Raw genomic sequence first — 21,773 nt, 5'->3', positions numbered from 1 at the left:
GCTGTCTTTTCACCTTGCTTATAGTTTCCTTTGTTGTGCAAAAGCTTTTAAGTTTCATTAGGTCCCATTTGTTTATTTTTGCTTTTGTTTCTAAAATTCTGGGATGTGGGTCATAGAGGATCCTGCTGTGATTTATGTTGGAGAGTGTTTTGCCTATGTTCTCCTCTAGGAGTTTGATAGTTTCTGGTCTTACATTTAGATCTTTAATCCATTTTGAGTTTATTTTTGTGTATGGTGTTAGAAAGTGTTCTAGTTTCATTCTTTTACAGGTGGTTGACCAGTTTTCCCAGCACCACTTGTTAAAGAGGTTGTCTTTTTTCCATTGTATATCCTTGTGGAAGCGCAAAGTCTTAACCAGCAGACGGCCAGGGAAATTTCTTAAGTCTGAATTTTTAGACAGGGTAGAGAAATGGAAAGGGTGGTTGCGACGAGCTTTAAGGAGGCGAGGAAGGTCACTCAGAAGTCAAGCACCCGCTCCTGGCCGGTGGCCAGCTCGGCTTCTTTGAGCCGCAGAATCCTGCCTGGAGCCTCAAATCCACAAATCCGACAGGGCCGGGAAAGCGCGACGTTACCTGGAAGAAGTTTGGGCCTCGGCACCCTCCGTAGACGTCGTGACAGAGGCGACTGGTTGCCTTGGAGCCGGCGGGACGCCGCCCGGCCTCCACCGCTGTGGTCACCATGTCGGTGCTGGACGCGCTTTGGGAGGACCGGGATGTCCGCTTCGACGTGTACTCACAGTGAGTCGCCAAGATTCCCCCGGGGCCTGGAGCCTGTAGAAGGCGTCGCAGCGCCATTTCTCTACCCGCGGGCGGAGTCTACGACCCCGCGGCTCACGGGCCTCTCGAGGGTGGGAGGAGGTTGGCGCTGCTGTGCTCGCCTCAAGAAACCCCAGACTGGCCGGGGCCCTGCGGCCCTCTCGAGGCGCCACAGCCGGGGCTCGTCTAGGTTGTACGCCGTTGCGGTTCCTTAAGATCCCAAGCCCTGTCTTGGCCCGGGGAATCTATGAGGAAGCTGAGCCCAAACACGGCCGGGACCGCCGAGGGCTTGGGGGTCTAGTACACCCCAGTGAACTTGCCGTGCCAGTTTCGTGTGGTGGAAGGAACCTGGGGCAGCGACTCAGGAAACGAGGATTCTGAAACTAGGTCTAGAATAAGCACATACATTGCTGGCCCTTAGAAAAATGACTTCATTCTAAAGCTTGAGTCTCCGAAGGAAGCGGGAGTAAGCATTCTCTAGAACCCCCAAGCATGCAAACTTTATTCCCACGGTAAGCTTCCATCTGGTTATTCATCTAAATCAACAGTAAGAAGGAACCTCCTTTTGAAGTCTCTCAAACAGAAATCCTGTTTTAGGAAATTTTATGTTTTAAAGAATAGTTAGAAACTTGCTGCCAGCAGTCCAGGAAAAAATGCCCATTGGGTGTTCAGTTTAGTCGCTTAGTCGTGTCCCACTCTTTGCGACCCCATGGACTGCAGCATGCCAGGCTTCCCTGTCCATCACCAACTCCCTCAGCCTACTCAAACTCATGTCCATCGCGTCAGTGATGCCATCCAACATTGAGTATTCAGTGTTGAAAAATAGTAAAGCTAAGTTTCTTGGTAATGGTTTGCTGCTTTTTAGCCACTTCTCATGATTCTTTATTATGAACAGAATTTTCCTCGGTGGAAAAAATGAAATATTAATTTCCCAGACTTAGTTGTGGCTTAGATATCTATTACTAAGATGGTCTTGGATCGTTTAAGACAGTTGTGAGAGAAGGCAATTTGTAGTTATGTGACAGTAATATGTTGCACACATTGTTTGACTTTTTCTATTATCCCTGTAAAGTTCTTAATCAAGCAGATGTCCATTTCATGAACATTTTCAGTTTATTAAACATTTATCAAATCCTTGGTATGTGCTGATTACTGTGCTGATAACTGGGGCTTCCCAGGTGGCGCTAGTGTTAAAGAACTCACCTCCCAGTGCAGATGTAAGAGAAGCAGGTTGGATCCCTGGGTGGGGAAGAACCCCTGGAGGTGGAAATGGCAACCCACTCCAGTATTCTTGCCTGGAGAATCCCATGGTTGGAGATGCAAAAAAATTAAAAAATAAGTAAAGATACAAAATAATAGGAAATGACCCCACCCACCCCTCCATTCTAGTGCAGGGATACATTAGTGCAGGATATTAAAAATGTGGTAAATACCATCATTGAAAAGAACAAAAGGGTGGAAGACCATAGAAACAAAAAAGTCCATTCTTCCTAGGGAAGGCCTCCAAGAAAAAATAATATCTGAATTGAGCCCTGATGAATGAGTCGGACCTTGCTAGGGGAGACGGGGAGAGTATTCCAGAAAAAAGGAAGGAAAAAAAAATTAGATACAGAGTCTTAGAGGTATAAATCTCACTGATTAGAAGGCAGGATCTGGCAAGTAGAGGGAAGAGGTACAAATAGGAAGGTAAATTAGCCAGATTATGAAATATTCAGTTGAGGATTTGGGGCTTCCTTCTTCTAGGTATTGGGATAACTTGGCTTTGAAGCAGGAAGGCGATATGATCATGTCTATTTCCAATAGATCATTGAGTTAGTTTTACTGAGAATGTTTTAGAAAGCTCCACCACATATTCTGCTGGGTTTTTCTTTTTTATGGACACTCTAGGTTGCATTCTGTTAGTCAGCAACCTATTCTTCATTCTTTATTTTCTTTTGTCTCCTTTATCTGATTTTTTACCAAGTCTTAATGTTGCTTTGCTTTAATCCGTTCCTTCTGTAACTGCATGACTTCTTTGCTCTACACAAAAACCTCTGGGGCTTCTCCACTGTACACAAGATAAAACCCATATCTGTCTGACTGGCATTCTAGTTCTCCATAATCTGGTTTGTTCTCACTTATCCTATTGTATTTTTTACTCTCTCTCAACATGTACCTTCTTCCCCAACCAGGCCCCCACATTCTCTTATCATTTCTTACTTCTAAGGTCTTTAATCATGGATTCTCTTCTCTCTTATTTCTCTAAATCCTTTCTCTGTATTTCTGGCTTCTCTGCATGTCCCTGGTCACTCCAGGCCCCACTTGATCGCCAGGATCTTGAAGTTCTTGCAAACCTTATTTTCAAATGGCTGAACATTTGGTACTGTATCATTTATACTTTTGTCTGTTATATACAGATGTCTTTTCTCTCCGACGATTGTAAGCGGGTGTTGTAGCTAAAATAGTAAAGCCTTTATATTTATTTTAGACAAATGAAAACAAGACCAGGAGAAGTCCTTATTGATTGTTTAGATTCAGTTGAAGACACCAAAGGAAATAATGGGGATAGAGGTGAGTATATCTCTAATGTATTTTATGTTTCTGGTTTAAATTTAAAATGTTAAGTTATATTAGCTGGAGAGTAAGATAGGAAATAGCATTATATGTCGCTTGTGGTTCCTGATACTATTGTAATAAGTCCTTCTGTAAACAAACCTCAGTTAACCTAATTTAAGTGATCCATCCCTTTTCTGTTTGACCCCAGTTGATGCAGGCAGTCCAGAAGACCAGTCTTCTGTGGTCTTGTGGGAACTTTACACTCTAGCCATGCTAGGTGACTTACTATTTGTCAACATATCATGTAATGCTCTACAGTTTCCCTTGAGATGCCTGCCTTTGTTTTTAGAATCGCCTATTGCATCTCACTCTGGCATTCACACAGGCTTAGTTTCTCTGATTTTAGATATACTAGGGGTTTTTTCATGGAGGAAGGAGTATGTCATGGCTATAGATTACTCATCAAAAGAATTCCATGGTTATAATTTGGTGAAGAAATGCTGCGGTAAACAAGGTTGTTGTTGTTCAGTCAGTAAGTCAAATCAGACTCTGTGACCCCATGGATGGCAGCATGGCAGACTTCCCTGACCTTCAGTATCTCCCAGAGTTTGCTCAAACTCGTGTCCATTGAGTTGGTGATGACATCCGACCATTGCATCCTCTGTTGCGATGAACCTGCCTGCTAGTGCAGGAGACCTAAGAGGTGTGGGTTCGATCCCTGGGTTGGGAAGATCCCCTGGAGGAGGGCATGGCAACCCACTCCATTATTCTTGCCTAGAGAATCGCATGGACAGAGGAGCCTGGTGGGCTACAATCCATAGGGTTGCAAAGAGTCGGAGACGACTGAAGCAACATAACACACACACACACACACAATGGTATTATATATTTCTAAGACATATAGTTTACCATGCATAGATTTACTCGATTTTTCTTTCTTTTTTTTTTTTTTTTTTTTTTGCCTTGGGGCATCTATAGGGACTACTATAGGATAAACTTTAAGAAATGAAGCTTATCTAACTTTGTACATATTTCAGTGTAAGAACATCAATTTGAGGCTAAGGATGAAAAGTATAAGCCTTTAACAGACTTCAGCCTAGCTATAACTTCATATGAGGAAAAAATTTGCTCGTAGCAAAAAAAAAATATGGCTCATTTAAATGAGAACCGCTAAGAGAGCACTCATATGGCAGGGATTCATGTGTATACAAGAGTTCTTTGAGAAAGGTAATTTCACTGAATGGCTTAGTAATTATACTGTCTCTCACACATACTCAGTTGGCTGCATTTGACCTGCTAGGACCCCCAGAACATCTTCTAAAGAGAAAAAAAAAAGTACAAAGCTTTCTCCTTTATCAGTTGAGTCAAACCAAGCTGTTGGCAGTGAATACCTGTATTTTTTCTATTAACCGTCAGATTTTGTTTCTCTGGGATTCTAAATCACACATTGTATACCTTACCTAGAATCTATGTGCTCAATCAGTATTTTCAATTAATAAATGTGTAACAAACATCTACAAGTGTTGCTGTTGATGCTGGGCCAGAAGTTTCATGTCCATCTCATTTGGTACTGCAAAAGTGGGTCCTTAGGTAAGGTAACCTGATGTTCTGTTTGTTTGCTTTTAGGTAGACTCTTAGTAACAAATTTAAGAATTGTCTGGCACTCTTTGGCATTACCCAGAGTCAATCTTTGTAAGTATATTTGTTAGAAAGCATGTAAGAAAAAGTAATTTGTCACATCAGCTTGCACAGTGGCTCTTGATACCAAAAAAAAAAAACTATACCATGAAATATGTGAAAAGTTTTGTTTGATAAAAACTTAAGAAATCCTAGACAAACCACGGACTACATGCTAATGCAAAAGAAATGTTTTTTCAATCTGTCCATTTAATCTCTTGGATGTTTATAAGATTATTGCTTTTACATTGATTTTTGGTTTTGTTTTTTCCTTTACTTTGAAATTTTCTATAACCTGTTTCAAGGGAGATCTAAATTCTAATAAAAAGTACAACCTTTAATTGTGTTAAATGTTGTTTCACTTGTTTTTTAAACTATTGTAGATTATCCAGCTAGACTTATTTTTGTTTGTTTAAAAGAGGCAGAATTAACTTTATATTTCTTTTAATTATTTAATTTAAATTTGTAGATATTTCTTAAAATTTTTTAAAGTTGTATTTTTATATATATTTGATTTTTTAAGCTCAGAGTTCTGTGTATATGTGGTTTTTTTTTTTTTCCCCTTAGTTCAGTGTATCATGTTCTTTAAATTCTTTACTTTTGAATTTTAGCTATTGGTTACAACTGCATATTGAATATTACAACAAGGACTGCTAATTCTGTAAGTTGGAAAAATCTTATTGAAATATATATAGTGAGGAAACAGTAGATATCTGAGGTTGATGTTTGTTTTCACTGTAAATGAGAAATTGCTCTTAAAATTTGTCCTTACAGAAATTACGAGGCCAAACTGAAGCTCTTTATGTACTAACAAAATGTAACAGTACTCGTTTTGAGTTTATATTTACGAATTTGGTTCCTGGAAGTCCTAGACTTTATACTTCTGTGATTGCAGTACACAGGTATGGTAATACTTGATAGATTACTAAATATTTTTAAGGTAATTTTATGATATAAAGGTTTAGAGGATAAAATATTGACATGTGGTCCTGCCTTCCTCCAAGGTCTGTTGCAGACTTCCCAAAGATACATAGAACATGTTACATTACTGTTTAATAAACACTTTGAAGGTATTTCCTGGTGGCTCAGCTGGTAAAGAATCTGCCTGCAATGTGAGAGACCTGGGTTCGATCCCTGGATTGGAAAGGTCCCCTGGAGAAGGGAACAGGTTACCCACTCCAGTATCCTGGCCTGGAGAATTCCATGCATTGTAAAGCCCATGGGGTAGCAAAGAGTCAGACACGACTGAGCACGACTTTCACTTTCACTTTGACGGTATTTATAAAACACATAAGACTGCTGAAGAGTCTGTTAAATTAGCTACCCAGATAGTTAAAAAGTGAAACAGAGACATTCAACTTGGTAGATAACCAAGTTGAATAATTCAATTAAGGAATTAATATTATTTTTCTAACAGTAGAAGGCATGATTGGGTGATTTCTCTAGAGTTTTGGGTTTTTGTTTAGCTATTCTCTTCTTTTACTACCTCAGCTCTTTTTTTTTTTTAAACCAGCCCTAATTAGTGTGGTTTTCTTAAAAGTTTGGCTAAGTGCCAGGCCAGGAGAAAAAAAGTACACACACATAAGATTTTTTTTTTACATGCAGACATATAGTATGTATGTGTTTTATTATGTTGTTTTAATTTGAATTCCTTTTATTACTAGTGATGTTGAAATTATTCATACTCTTTGGCTATGTATATAGTTTTCTGTTGTAAATTTCTTAATTTTACTATTATGTGTATTGCAAATTTATTAGTTTCCTAGTTATTTTTTAAAATTTTGTTGATGATTTTTTAATCTATATAATGGTTTGATTTTCCTAGAGATATAATTCACATAACATAAAATCTACCATTTTAAGGTTTACAATTTGTTCGTGTTAATATATTCACCACTACTCAGTTCCAGAATATTTTCAATACCCCGAAAAGAAACCCTCATAGTAGTCACTCCCTATTCCCTCCTCCCTGTGGCTCTTGGCAACCACTGGTTTATTTTCTGTCTCTATGGATTTGCCTGTTCTGAGCATTTCATATAAATGTAATCACATAGTATAGTGACATTTTATGTCTGACTTCTTTCACTTATGTAATCTTTTCAGAGATGCTACGTGTTGTATCATATATTAGTATATCTTTCCTTTTTATAACTGAATAAGATTCCATTATATGGACACATATTTTGTTTATCCACTCATTAGCCGATAGACGTTTGGGTTGTTTCTGCTTCTTAGCTATTAGAAATAATGCTTCTATGAACATGCATATACAAGTTTTTGTGTGAAAGCATTTTTTTTTTGAAAGCATGTTTTATTTTAGTTCTCTTAAGCACATACCTGACTCACATCTCTTTATCTCACTTAGAGAAGTAATATGAAATGGAGTATGAAGGGAGCCAGGAAGCTCCTTTTTCTTAATAGTATAAAAATGTTTCGTGTTCCTCCAAAACAATTCATAGAGAAATAATGTCCATTTTTTCCACTGGTTAAATACTGATGATTATAGTCCTAAAGGAAATTAAGATTTATGGGCAAATGCTAAAATTCTGCTGTTTTGTAATTCATATATTAGAAGATTAAAGTAAAAATCATTAATTTAACAATACATATTATAACTTATATAAATGACTTCTAAAGTTGTTCAGGCCAAGAAAACACTTTAGCTTTAATAAAAGGGTAAATTAGCCTGTATTTTTGTGGAGTTAAAGTTAGAATTAACCAAAAGTTAATCAGAGTTTTCTCCTGTTTTTATTATTTATCAGTAGGGAAACACAGAAAGAAAAAGTCTAGGAACTTATTATGCAAACACACACAGATACATACTCTGTCTTAGAGTTCCTTTTGGAGTTGGTACAGATTCTTTCTAATTTTCTATATATAGGTAGATGTGGGCGTAAGTTTTCAGGTTTCAGTGGAAAAGTAATTGTACTCCTATTTATGTTAAGAGAATAATTGTGCTTTTACGTAAAAACAGAGAAATGAAGGGAAGCTTTTTGATAGAAAAATTAATATTCGTGTCTATTTTTACAAGCATTGTTTTTTAGCTTAAAGAAAAAATTTGCTTCTTCTCATTTGTGCCATACTGTATATATTAAAATTAGACATCTCAAATTTAGGTTACTGAGATAAAATTTGTAAATACTAAAAAAAAAAAAATAATAATAATAAAATAAAAATTTGTAAATACTACACTGAAATGACAGAGTACAAAAGACTGTAATCACCAAAATTTATTAACAAAAATATTTTTTTAACTTACCTTAATAGCTATTTGAGTGATGTACAACTGTGTATTTTTGTAGATAAGTAGACATAATCTAAGAAAACCACATTTTTGGTTTGAATTAATCTTTTATTCTTTTTTTTAATAGAGCATATGAAACTTCTAAAATGTATCGTGATTTTAAATTGAGAAGTGCTCTAATTCAAAATAAGCAACTAAGATTATTACCACAAGAAAATATATATAATAAAATCAATGGAGTATGGAATTTATCCAGTGATCAGGTACCATGCACAGAACTAACAAACCTTTTGGGTGGTGCTTTCTTTGGTAATCATTTTTCCATATATGATTGGGTTTGTATATTTATTTAACTCTTAATATTAGCATTACAGCACTTGATATAAATAATACTCTGATTTTCATATCCTTATACTCTTTTTAGCAACAGTTGTTTTATGTAAACTTTAGAGCTTAAGTGGACCTTAGAGGATCATCTAGTCCAGTCTCTTATTATTCACTTACAGATGAAAAACTTGGGCCCTAAAGACTTAGGAGACTTCCGCATCTAGTTTATCCCACAGTCTCACTCTTCCTCCCTTACCGCAGTACCCTCCACAGCATGATAACCTAGGCTAATTGAGGAGAGTCACAGCGGGGACTGTCATGGGAGCCTTTTAATCCAGTCTTTGTGGAATTAAACATGTTAACTCACTTGGTGACTCCTACATCCATTATTGTAACTTTTCATTTCCTCTTGAAATTATAACCAGATGAAACATATAAGCAACTAATAATGGGAATAAGAAACAAATCAATTTCTAGAAAAAAATTGTCTCTTACTAAGAATAGTTTCCAACCTTCATGGGTGTTACAGCCTAGTTTCAATTGATAACCACTGTGGTAAAACATTGTGATTAAAGAGCTCTTGCTAAACATGGAATCATAAGCTTAAATTGTGAATAAACTTTGCTCACTAGAAAAGTTCTAGTTGTGGACTATGATAAATATGCTATAGGATATAGACAGTTCCACATCTGAGTAACTCATAATGCTCAATTCTGGTATTTTATGCTGCTATGTTAATCAATTATTCTCATGCTTAGAAAATAAAGAGTAAGTATTCAGACATGATCACTGATGTCCCTCTCATCACTCTCCTTTACAGGGAAATTTAGGAACCTTTTTTATTACCAATGTGAGAATTGTGTGGCATGCAAATATGAATGACAGTTTTAACGTCAGTATACCATATCTGCAAATTGTAAGTGCATGCATTTCGATGACCTTATTTTAATGTAGAATAAATAATTTCTATTCAACAGTTAATAGGACTTTGGGGATTAGATGAGTTCTTTCTTCCCCTTTTTAAGTGACAGCAGTGTATCTGAGAGCATACTTTTAAAATGTTGATAATCAGAAAGACCCAACTGTATTTACAATCAAGGGAAACAGCACCATTATCAGCTTACATTTCTCTTTTCATTAAGAGAAAAATATACTGAATTCTGGGCTTCCCAGGTGGCTCAGTGGTAAAGAACCCATCTGCCAATGCAGGAGGCTCAGGTTCAACCCCTGGGTCTGGAAGATCCCCTGGAGAAGGAAATGGCTACCCACTCCAATATTCCTGCCTGGAAAAGTCCCATAGACAGAGGAGCCTAGTGGACTACAGTCCACAGGGTTGTAAAAGAGTTGGACACGACTTAGCAACTAAGCATGCAGGCACACATACTGGATTCTAAAAATTTAAATAGCACAGATGCAGAAAATAAACTTCTGGTTATTGGAAGGCAAGCAGGGGAGGGATAAATTGGAAAGTTGGCATGGACACATACACACTAATGTATATGAAGTGAAGTGAAGTGAAGTGAAAGTTGCTTAGTCATGTCCAGGTCTGTGACCCCATTGACTATACAGTCCATGAAATTCTCCAGGCCAGAATACTGGAGCCGGTAGCTTTGCCCTTCTCCAGGTGATCTTCCCAACCCAGGGATCGAGCCCAGGTCCCCCACATTGCAGGTGGATTCTTTACCAGCTGAGCCACAAAGGAAGCCCAAGAATATTGGAGTGAGTAGCCTATTCCTTCTCCAGTGGATCTTTCCAATCCAGGAATTGAACCGGGGTCTCCTGCATGGCAGGCGGATTTTTTAACCAACTGAGCTATCAGGGAAGCCCCCAATGTATATAAAATAAATAAGGATCTACTGTATAGTACAGAGAACTCTGCTCAGTACTCTGTAATGGTCTATATGGGAAGGGAATCTGGAGAAGCGTGGATATGTGTATTTGTATGGCAGACTCACTTTGCTGTGTACCTGAAATTGGCACAACCTTGTAAATTAAGTATACCTCAATAAATGTTTAATTTTAAATAATTATCAAACGGATTAAAGTGATTTTTCTTAGATTTTATTCAAAGCACTTTCCAGGGCAGCTTATGGAAAAATTTGAACAACCTTTAAAGGCCAACCCAATATATAGTGGTTCTTTGGCATGGCTTACTTTATGGCTTGCAACTTTCTGCTCAAACCCTTTTAAAGCCAGAATGGATTCATTGATTCTGTTAATGAAGTGTTTTTATTGTATTCAGATACAGCCTGTAGTATAAGCTGGATTCATACCACAGGTTTGGTGAAAGGAATCAATATGGCTTTTATTGATAATGATTTTACCTTAAATTAAAGCTGTTAGAGTTTAGAATAAGAACTAATTACATCTGAGACCAGTTTGTTTTGGGAGTAGATAAAAGTGATTCTTTTTACTCTGCACTGCTTTAATGGTAAGTGTGTGATTCAGTGAAACAAATCGTAAACTCCAATAAGCTGAAGAATTTCATTTTATGTATTTAAAAAACTGCTCATCAGATCCTAGTGCAAATTACATGAAACATAAAAATAGTTAATAAAAATCCTGTGAGGTTATCCTATGATGATCACCCTTACTGTAGAATATAAGTAGTCTTAAGACTAAGCAGTTTCATTAATAAATATTTATTGAGTATTAGACGCAATGTATGTGATACCTGGAAATTTTTATTTTTAAAAAAAGATTTCTTGACCTGTGAGAAAGATAATTATTTGCAAAATATCCCCAAGCCTATATTTTGCTAAATTATTTGATATCTGAATTACTTTAAAATATCTGATCATTGATTTGCCAAATAGTGAGCACCTACCCTGTGCTCAGTAATGAAAGTCATGAACCAGTATGCAGTTTCTGCCTTTAAGGAGCTTTCAGTCTGGTGGAGAAAAGCAATACCTTAAAAAAATTATAGGATCTGATAGGAAGAAAATTATTTCTGGTCATCTAAAGAAATCTAAGAATTTATATCATAGCTAAGAAAATGTGAGAGTCTACACAGGCATTTGATATAACTGATGTTAGTACTGTTCATTGCTGTTTTGTATTGCATTTACATATGCCATAGCTTGCTCAGCCTCTATTATGCTGAAAATTAATTACTGAGTAGTAAACAACCCTGTGCTTTCTGTTCTTCAGGTGGTATACTTTTTGTTTTTTAAGAATACACTTGCCAAATATGGACTCTGGAATGAATTCAGCCTGGCCTGAACAACTTGCAATCTGATACTGCCAGTCTGTCACTGGGCAATCATTTTCTAACTTCAGCTCTGTGCCTCAGCCGTTGCCCTGACTCCACGCCTATCAGTTCAGTTGCTCTTGTCGTGTCCAACTCTTTGCAACCCCTTGGACCACGGCATGCCAGGCTTCCCTGTCCATCACCAACTCCCAGAGCTTACTCAAACTCATGTCCATCGAGTTGGTGATGCCTTCCAACCATCTCATCCCCTGTCGTCCCCTTCTCCTCCTGCCTTCAGTCTTTCCCAGCATCAGGGTCTTTTCCATTGAGTCAGTTCTTCACATCAGGTGGCTAAAGTATTGGAGTTTCAGCTTCAGCATCAGTCCTTCCAATGAATATTCAGGACTGATTTCCTTTAGGATTAACTGGTTGGATCTCCTTGCAGTCCAAGAGACTCTCAAGAGTATTCTCCAGCACCACAGTTCAAAAGCGTTAATTCTTCAGCGCTCAGCTTTCTTTATGCTATGACCAACCTAGACAGCATATTAAAAAGCAGAGATGTTACTTTGCCAACAAAGGTCCGTCTAGTCAAAGCTATGGTTTTTCCACTCCTATAGATGTATGTATATATATACATATCTTCTTGCCAGTTTCTTTCTTGACAGCCTCTGTCAACCTCAGTCACCTGGTTAGATTAGCCGTTCACAACCAGGATGCCAGTGTTCTATGGTTCTTAACCAGGACTGTGTATACTCCTGGCAGGGTATGAAGTAATGTAAATGGATGGCCAGGTTTTCATTACGATTACCATTTAGTCTGTCTCTCTTTTTCTTTCTCACCGTACAATACCCATCTTTCTGGGTGTATGATGCACCATCACCTACCACAAATACTGTCCTTCCAGGGCCTTTGGTCTGCTGGTCATACTGTTAGATTCTCCATGGTTCTCTCTAACCCTACCAGTGAGTACATTTTGTGTCTCTTGTCACAGGTCCTGCATGTCATTATGCTTCTATCCCTCTAACCTTATTCCAGGTCACTGGTGTCACTGCTCATCTGCTAGCCAAGTTTCATCCTCATGTCACACTTACCAGTTGAGTTACTTCCATTTGACCTATCCCAGGCTTCCTTGATGCCCAGTGATGAACACATCATACTTTCTCTTTTTTCTTCAGTAAATGGAATGGGGATTCTTTCAGAATTTAGCCATCTATGATGTAAGAAACAGAAGGCACGTGTGACTTTTAAAAGCTAACCTAGCCATAGGAACCACCAAAGACACTGGCTCTCCATAACTAAAAGATTGTTGATCTTTGGTTTAAAATATTCAGAGAAGTTGCGGACTCCCTGAAGCAGAGAACATTTAAGTCAGAATTTTGTGCATATTTCAGAGGCATTGTCTTTGTATTACCTTACGGATTTGTTGCCTATTTCCAGTATGAGAATTTTTATTTACTTCATCTCCATGGGAGTGTGAGGAAAAAGAAGAGGGAAGAATTCTGTTTTTCAGACTATGAAAAGTAGTTAACTGTGTAAAAGTTGGAAAACTTCTGTTAAAACGTCACTACTGTCAGATAAAAATAAACTTTTTTTTTCTTTTTAATTTTACATCTAGCGGTCAATAAAGATTAGAGATTCAAAATTTGGTTTAGCTCTTGTCATAGAAAGCTCTCAGCAGGTAAGATGTTTTATATTTTTATTAATCTTTAATAGATTTAAAAAACTATGACAGTCTATATTTTTAGTTTTATTTATATAGTAACCAAGTTATATACAAGAAGAATATTAGCTATAACATGAGGTTATATGAAGAGTTTGAAGTCATATACTAATTGTTCCCATGGAAAGAATCCTGCTTATGTTTCTCTGTTGGGCAGACATATTAATTATGATTATGGTCGTGACATTATCTCAGTCTTTATACAACCCTATGATATGATACAGTTACTCTTTTTCCCCATTTTACAGTCAAGGAAACTGAGGCTCAGAGAAGTTAGGAACCTTGTCCGTGGTCTCATAAGTAGTAAGTGGAGAGCTAGCTTTTGCTTCTAGGTCTGACTGATTCAGTAGACGGAGCAGCACAGGTATACAAGATACACGCACCCTATTTGAGATTTTATACTATCAAACACAGGTTACACTGTATCTGGTTAGAAACTGCTGTGCCCCATTATGCCAGGTGTAGTTTATTCTTATACATTTTTTGAAATAGGTGTTTCTCTTCTGAATTCTAAATTTAAACAGGAATTTCTACTCCTTTCCCCTGGCCTATAGATTGGTAGCTGCCATTTATTGAGTGTTTACTAAGTTCACAACAACATGATAACCATTTTATGCTTAGAAAATTAAAGCTTATATGGGAATTCCCTGGCAGTTCAGTGATTAAAAGTCAGCACTCTTATACTGCCACGACCTGGGTTTAATCTCTGGTCAGGGAACTAAGATCCTGCAAGCCTTGTGGCACGGCCAAAAAAAAAAAAAACTTAGAAAGATAAGGAAAGTAAATCTCCCAACATCACACAGCTAGTAAGTTTGTTGTAAAACCAGGAGTTGAGCCCAAAAACATATACTCTCGCCCAAGAGCAAATTGCTTAACGCTTTTTCTCCAACAACAGATATGCCATTCCCTTTTTTCTTTAAATATATAGTCTATTCATTTTCAAGGTTGAGCTCAGGAGAAACTTAATTCCCTTGACCTTCATAATCTACAGTAGTGTATTTTTTTAATCTTGAAATATTACCTTTGATATTTTCAGATGAATTTATGTGATATCTGGATACTTCAAAATAATTCTGAGTGGGTAAGGGGAGGAGATTTGGGGGATGGGGAAGTTAAAAATGGAACAGAGTTGGCCATATGTTGTTACTTGTTGAAGCTGGATGATAGCTACATGGACAGTTATCCTACTCTTCTATTTTTGTGTATGCTGGAAGTTTTTATAATAAAAAATTTAATTTAAAAAAATCAACTTACATATTGTGTTCTGAAATAAGAACAATTAGAACTGTAGTTTATCATATGTTGTAAATATGATTCCTCAGCCTTGTTTTCTGTTTTTTCATTATTTTTTCCTGTAGAGTGGAGGATATGTTCTTGGCTTCAAAATAGATCCTGTGGAAAAACTAAAAGAATCAGTTAAGGAGATCAACTCACTTCATAAAGTCTATTCTGCCAATCCTATATTTGGAGTAGATTATGAGATGGAAGAAAAGGTATTTTGTTCAGTGTGTGATGTATAGAATTTGCTGAATTGTCTTTACATAATCTATAAACCTCAGTTAGCTGTATGCACAATTTGATTTTAAACCATGTTTAAAATGATGAATATACAGACTCTGCTTCATCAGTATGGCTGACTCTTATTTGTGCCTACCACCTGTCTTCTCCCTGGCTGCTTCACCATTCATTCCTGCCCATCTGTGTAGCAGTCTATCCAAAGATGTCCCCATGTACAAGGCTCTTCTGATGTAGAGAGACTTAAAACTCTTGCTCTGACAGCTTTATTTTTATTCTACTTCAGCCACCCGTTAGCATTTGGTCAAACGTTACAGGCCTCACAGACACCATTTTCTTCCTCTAGTGACCCACAATATAGAAGCTGCAGGAGATTGCTCCATCAATATGGCCTGTGTCTGTTCATATTGATCAGAGCCTCTTCCAAGTCAGTTATGAAATACTTTGGATATCACGCTTGCCTGTCTGCTCTTTGTCTCGCTCACGACTTCTGGTTCTGCCCCAGTCGCTGCGCTCCAGGTCCATCAGCTGTCTTTTGACTTGACTCTTCAGCCTCTGCACGTGGGCCCCTCGCCATCTGGTGGTTCACTGGTGTCCTCCCAGCCGCTCCATTAGAGGCCCCTCGCCATCTGCTCTGACAGAGGGCCCTTGCCAGGGACGCTCTGTCCCAGGCTGCCTTGCTGTCTGTGCTTTTGCTGAGGCCCTCACTGTCTGGTCTATTGCTGCTGTCCACCCGCTCTTTCTTCAGTGTCCCAAACAGTACTGTGCATGTCGAGCTATATCATATATCACATATGTTATCTGTCTCTTCTCCTGCTCTTGGACTATAGCAGGTGGCCAGGGAAGATCAAAAAGTCAGATTCGGCAGCCAAGTACTAACTCATACCCTTTGACTTCAACTTCATTGTGCTTCTTTTTTCTCTCCCTGTCAAATTCCATATATATCCCCTTCCCCTTCCAACTGAAATTTGTCTTTGGGTTGTTGACACAATATTGTACACTCTTAGGTATTTTATCTCCTTAACCATCCTTTCTGCTTTCTTCCCAACCTGCACGGCTTTCAGCATTCTCCCTCTGGCTCTGCCTCCTCTGTATACTCCTCAGCAATATCACTTGCTTCCCCGGTTTCTTCAGCTGGCACTTATGTAGATGACTCCCAGATCTTTCTGACCTTGGCATACTCTCTCAGCTTATCATGGTTCCAAGTATTATTGAGTATTTTCACATAGGTGAGCATTCCAAATAACATGAATTGAATTTCTCCTTTAAAATTTTATCTTAGTAATTTAATCAATAACTTTGCAAATCAGTAAGATACAGTAGGACATGGTTGAGTATCTCAAACTTGGCATACCTAAAATCTTGTCATTTTTTCTCAAACTCAAAATCCTACCAATTTATTTATTTACTACCTTATTGTCAAAGTCAGATGTGCTCAAAACCCTGGGATTTACCATTTTTTATTTTTCCTGTTATCTCATTTTAAACAGCCAATTATACCATCCTCTCCTCTGTTCCTATCCCTTTCTTTCCATTCAAACTGCAGTTTCCTTTGATACTTTTGACTGTGGAATAATGTTGTTGAACAAGCATGGTCCTTGGAATCTGACAATTCTGACTTTGTTCTTAAGTTCACTATTTATTTGTGATTCTAGGCAGATTTGAGCTTCAGTTTTCACATTATAAAATAAAGATAATCTCTTTCACAAAGTTATTGATTGTGTCCGTAAAGTGGCCAGCACCTGGGAGACACTGCTACCCATTCTCTTGCTACCTTTTATTTCTCCTTTTTTCCCCTTCTTTGGCCCTCAGTGTGTAACAGTAGTTAGCCAGAGTAACTCACTTTGTCACTGCATGTAAGTCCTTACTTCAAAGACACCTGTTTAGGGAGCTCTCCCCTGACTATCCATCTACAACAACAACCCCTGTCACTTTTTTATCCCTTATTTTGCTTGTTTATTTGCTCTCTCGCTTGCTTGCTTTAGTCTTGGTAACACTAATCAGTCTTCTCCATTATAAACAATGTTCATGAAGTCAGGGATTTTTGTCTATTTTCTTTAACCACTCTGTCTCCAGCAATCAAAAGTAGCACATAATAGACTCTTAATGAATAGTCAGAACTGTTGAATGACTGTGTTGAATGCCTACTCTTTGTTGTTCACTGCTCTAAGAATTTTATATGCCTCATCTCATTTAATCCTGCCAAAATCACTATGAACTGTATCATCATCATCATTGTAATCTCTGTCTCACCGTTAAGGAGGCCGAGGCTTAGATAGGTTAATTTACTTGTACACAGTCACACGGTTCTAAACATGGTTGAAATACCAGCTGTTCTCGGACTAGGGAATCAGGTCAATCTCTTGTCAGCAGTACACTCCTACATCAACTCTTCCCCACAAATTACCCATAAATAGTCCACATTGTCTGAGCTGGTAGTTAAAAATTTCAGTAGACTCCAGTCTACCTTCCCCACCTTATCTGCACAACCACAGTGTGAGTGATGCTCCTGGGCATTGTTCAGTACAATACTCTTGCTTGGCTCCTCTGCCTTGCAGGAATCTCATGTTCTGGAAGATGTATTATTCATCTTCAGCCAGATCCTGTGGTTTCTCACCTTCACTGATGCTGATCCCCTCTGCCAGGAATGCCCTTTCCCCTAATCCTATCTGTGAAAATCATCCTTGTCCTAAAAGCCCTCAGGCACATGCCAGCCTTTTCTTCACGAAGGTTTCTGGCATGCACAAGCCAGAAGTTGTGCTGTGGCCAGACTCTTCTGTTACAATAGATACCGCATTGTTACAGTTGTCTGTAGATTGAACCATATGATATTCTTAATATTTGACCATTTTTTAAATTAAAATGGCAATGTCTTATAGTTCAACCTGATATTTAGCTATTTATAATTGTATTTTATCCTTCACTCCACTCCAACTGTATTATACTCCTTCTGTGGTAAGGGTGAAAACTTTACACTTTAGGTGGTACCAGCATGGGGGTTCCCAGGTGGTGCCAGTGGCAAAGAATCCGCCTGTCAATGCAGGAGATGTAAAAGATGTGGTTTTCAATCACTGGGTCAGGAAGATCCCCTGGAGGAGGGTATGGCAACCCACTCCCATATCCTTCTGCGGAGAATCTCATGGACAGAGGAGGTAGCCAGCATAGTACCTCATACACTAAAGAAATTCAGATATTTGAAAAATGAATTAATAGATATCAGCACTATATGTATTTTGCTTTACCTTTAGAATATTCCATACAAATCTTAGTTTTTTTTTTTTCATGAATTTCTTTTTTCACAAATTCTATTCAATGACTATTTTGAGGAAATTTTAAAATATGCTATTATACAAGTTAGGTTTTTTAACTACCAGAGAGTTTTTAACTATCAGAAAATCAGATAAAGCCCAATGAGAGGTTTTTTTCTTTATGAATATTTCTAAGTATCATTATCAAGTTTGTGTAAATTTTTCATTTTAACTCTTTTGATATTAACTTCAGATTTAAAAGCTTAAGATTTAACTGACTCATTTTACTATTCATGTAAGTTTTAATAGAATATAAATTATGCAGTGAGTTTTGTAAGACTTGAGTAGTTGGTAATTGTGATATCCTTTTACTGGTATTTACAATTCTTATAGCACATTCTACTAAAATTATTTATTTGTTTAATATGGTCTTATTGATGCAGTTTAACATCTACTGATTCTTTTTAAAATCTACTGATTTTCAGCCACAGCCCCTTGAAGCTCTGACCGTCAAACAAATTCAAGATGATGTAGAGATAGACTCTGATGATCACTCAGATGCTTTTGTGGTGAGCATTATGAAGGAGCATCACTAAATTTCTTGTGTGTTTTTTTATCTGAGTCATGTTCAATTAAATAATGGTTTAAATGTGTAAAACATCATAAAGCTTGAGACTTTTTAAGAGTGTTTTAAACATGAGTTGGAGAATAATTTTTTTTTCCAAGGTACGGAATTTTCTGTGTGAGAAAATACTTTTAAATTACCAAACTGAGAAATAATTTGAGAACATACTTATTCAGAGGATTTCAGATATGTGAAAAGTTTCTTCATACTTTAAGATAGTAGAAAATATGTTAAATATAGTTAATTAATTTAAAATCTACACTTTCCATAAGTAATCTTTATGAGAAAGACCTTCCTCCTTTTAATTTTATAGTGTATTATCTTAAAATGGATTTGTTTGAACAGTAAAATTTCTTGTTTGCAAATATGTATTACTTAATTAGTAGCCAAAAATAATAATAATGCTTTCTATATACCATGGTCTATGAATCTGACTAGAATACCGCTCTGGGAATGAAAAAATTTAAGCTAAGTATAAGATAGTTAATTATAAACTACAGCAACCTCTGTGTGTGCATTTGCTGACACATTGAAGCACTTATTGCTTTGTTTTGTTTTGCCAGCATCTTCTTTTAAACCAAAAGTAGGGGTAAAATTTTATATCTGCTAAATCATTCTCTTATCTACTTTCAAGTTAACAATGCTAACTATACACCAATTACAAAGCACAGTTTTAGCACTTAAATTTAGCATAACTCTTGAAGACATTAATATTGACAAAAGTGAATTCTGCTACCAGCTTTGTAAAGATAGGTGAGAAAACCATTAGAAACACAGTAACAGAATATAAAATAGTTAGTTTCAGAATTTTTCTGTAAGTTAATTACCTGTTCCTTAACCTCTTAACCTATTATGTGTCAAGTATGTGAAATATAATTTTCTTTGTCTTGTAGGCTTATTTTGCTGATGGCAACAAGGTAAGGATATTTTACCTATAGTGTATGAAAAAACTTTCTATATTCCAGTATTCAGTATTCACACACTTATGTGAAACCTATTTTTTGTTTGTTTCCTCTTCCTTGCTCACCTTCTCTATTCCCATCTCATCCTCTTATCTCCCAAAAAGCAACAAGATCGTGAACCTGTGTTTTCAGAAGAACTGGGGCTTGCAATAGAGAAATTGAAGGATGGATTCACCCTACAGGGACTTTGGGAAGTAATGAATTGATCTTGAGTTGAGCTGAATTTCTATTTACAGATATCTCAAGATTAAAGATACTAGTCGCCTACTATAAGGCATAGAATAGTTTTTACATTTACAGAAAAAGTTTTTAAGAGAGTTTTTAAATGATTAAGGAAAAACTCATTTATCCAAGATTTTACTGCCAGTCTTCTAAAAAAATTATATTTGAAATCGTAATTGAAATGTATCTGGTTTGTTGTAAATATGTTTATTTTATACCTAGTACTTATAAATTATTAGTCTGTGGATATTAAAATACTGTATTATATTGAGCTTAATAAAGACTTTATGCAGCACCATTAAATGTTCTGAAAATATTATTTTAAAGTATAAGACTCTTCTTATGGAATAATCAAATACTGCTTTCTTAATTATAAAATTCTGGTTTAAATATATTTATCACATAGCTCTAATATAAATTGAATATATAAATTACAAACCTTAAGCTTACCACTTTTAGGTAATCATTTATGTAGAAGCCAAAAATTATAGCTAACTTTGGAGGATATCAATTCCCTATATAAAGTTTTGGGCACTGTTTTGTAAATAATTTCAATATCATTTTGGCAAGAATATATTTATAAGGAAATAACTTTAAATAGTTTGAAAATAAATAGTTCATTTATTGACTTTCTCTTTGTATTCATTGAAACTTCTTTGCAATGCTCAAAAATTCAATATTTTCTGATTTCTTGGTCAGGTAAGATTTGGTGACTGTCTGGCATCTCTTTTTTTTTTTTTTTTTTTCGGTATTGCTTCAGTATAAAGAAACACTGTAAGGAACTTTTGTCAAAACATTAAAATTAAACAAAGGAGCTCTGTTTCTCTACAGTGAAAAAACTGAGTGTGTAAAATCATTTCAGATAATGCAACTGTATGCACAACCATAGACATGTAATAATCAAGTGCTAACCTGAGTTTCTCTGGAGAAGGGAATGGCAATCCACTCCCGTATTCTTGCCTGGAGAATTCCATGACAAAGAAGCCTGACAGGTTACAGTTCGTGGGGTCGCAGAGTCAGACACGACTGAGCAACACACACACACAACCTGAGTTTAATAAAAATCAATAAACAAAAGCTATTAATTGGTTCTATATTTAAACAGGGAAGGATTTTTAAGGGATGGAGTTATAATAACCTCTATTAGGGGGAAGTGTGCTTGAAAAATGTATACAGGTCACAAAATGCAGCTCGTAATATTATTTCAATACTTTTTCAAGCAAAACAGACTATAACGTTGCTGATTAGTAAGTAATAATCTCAAATGTCATATCATGGTGCTTGCATCTGACTCATTAATCTTTTCAAATGTTAGGTGTTACGTGTAGAGAGAAATGAGTCATTTATTGTTTAAACAGAGCAGCTGTTAGCTTTTTCTAGTGTGTTAAAACCTTTAGTGGCATCTATAAATGGAAAAAGAGTCAACGAACTCTTCTCTCAGCTGTTGTTTTAGCAGCTGACAGTACCATTGACTTCACCGTGATGTAAAATAAGAGGAAAAAACCTTTAGTCATGGATGGAGACCTTGAAATTTAAAAATATATATTTCCCTTATCTAAGGACATTCATTCATTCCTTCAACAAATATTTATGGAGCACTCGTGAGGTCGTGTGGTTATAGCATTGAACAAAACAAACCTCCCCAAATCCCTGTGTTTATGGAGCTGATGTTCTTTTGAGCATGTTGAAGAATACCAATCTTTGAAAGTACAGTATATTTACAGCCCGACTGAGTTTTTTATAATGTGATAAC

General features: G+C 36.7%; 1 protein-coding gene and 1 long non-coding RNA gene across 2 annotated transcripts; one reads left to right on the top strand and one right to left on the bottom strand.

Annotated features, from left to right (window-relative positions):
• Positions 1-334: 334 nt before the first annotated feature.
• Positions 335-20,653, top strand: BBS5 (Bardet-Biedl syndrome 5). Its single transcript, XM_020880815.2, has 12 exons — positions 335-737; positions 3,223-3,305; positions 4,917-4,982; positions 5,579-5,628; positions 5,742-5,869; positions 8,339-8,474; positions 9,359-9,454; positions 13,344-13,406; positions 14,807-14,941; positions 18,697-18,780; positions 19,730-19,753; positions 19,903-20,653. The coding sequence occupies exons 1-12, from the start codon at positions 679-681 to the stop codon at positions 20,002-20,004; spliced, it is 1,026 nt and encodes a 341-aa protein (XP_020736474.1). The 5' UTR covers positions 335-678; the 3' UTR covers positions 20,005-20,653.
• Positions 10,626-14,826, bottom strand: LOC139038046 (uncharacterized). The gene is made up of 3 exons (XR_011490961.1): positions 14,703-14,826; positions 12,820-12,938; positions 10,626-12,261 (listed from the first exon to the last, which is right to left on the bottom strand). It is a non-coding gene; the product is annotated as an uncharacterized lncRNA (long non-coding RNA).
• Positions 20,654-21,773: the final 1,120 nt, after the last annotated feature.

The sequence above is a fragment of the Odocoileus virginianus genome, chromosome 13, assembly GCF_023699985.2.
Source record: "Odocoileus virginianus isolate 20LAN1187 ecotype Illinois chromosome 13, Ovbor_1.2, whole genome shotgun sequence".
Taxonomy (NCBI): domain Eukaryota; kingdom Metazoa; phylum Chordata; class Mammalia; order Artiodactyla; family Cervidae; genus Odocoileus; species Odocoileus virginianus.
This window is presented reverse-complemented; position numbering and strand designations above follow the sequence as displayed.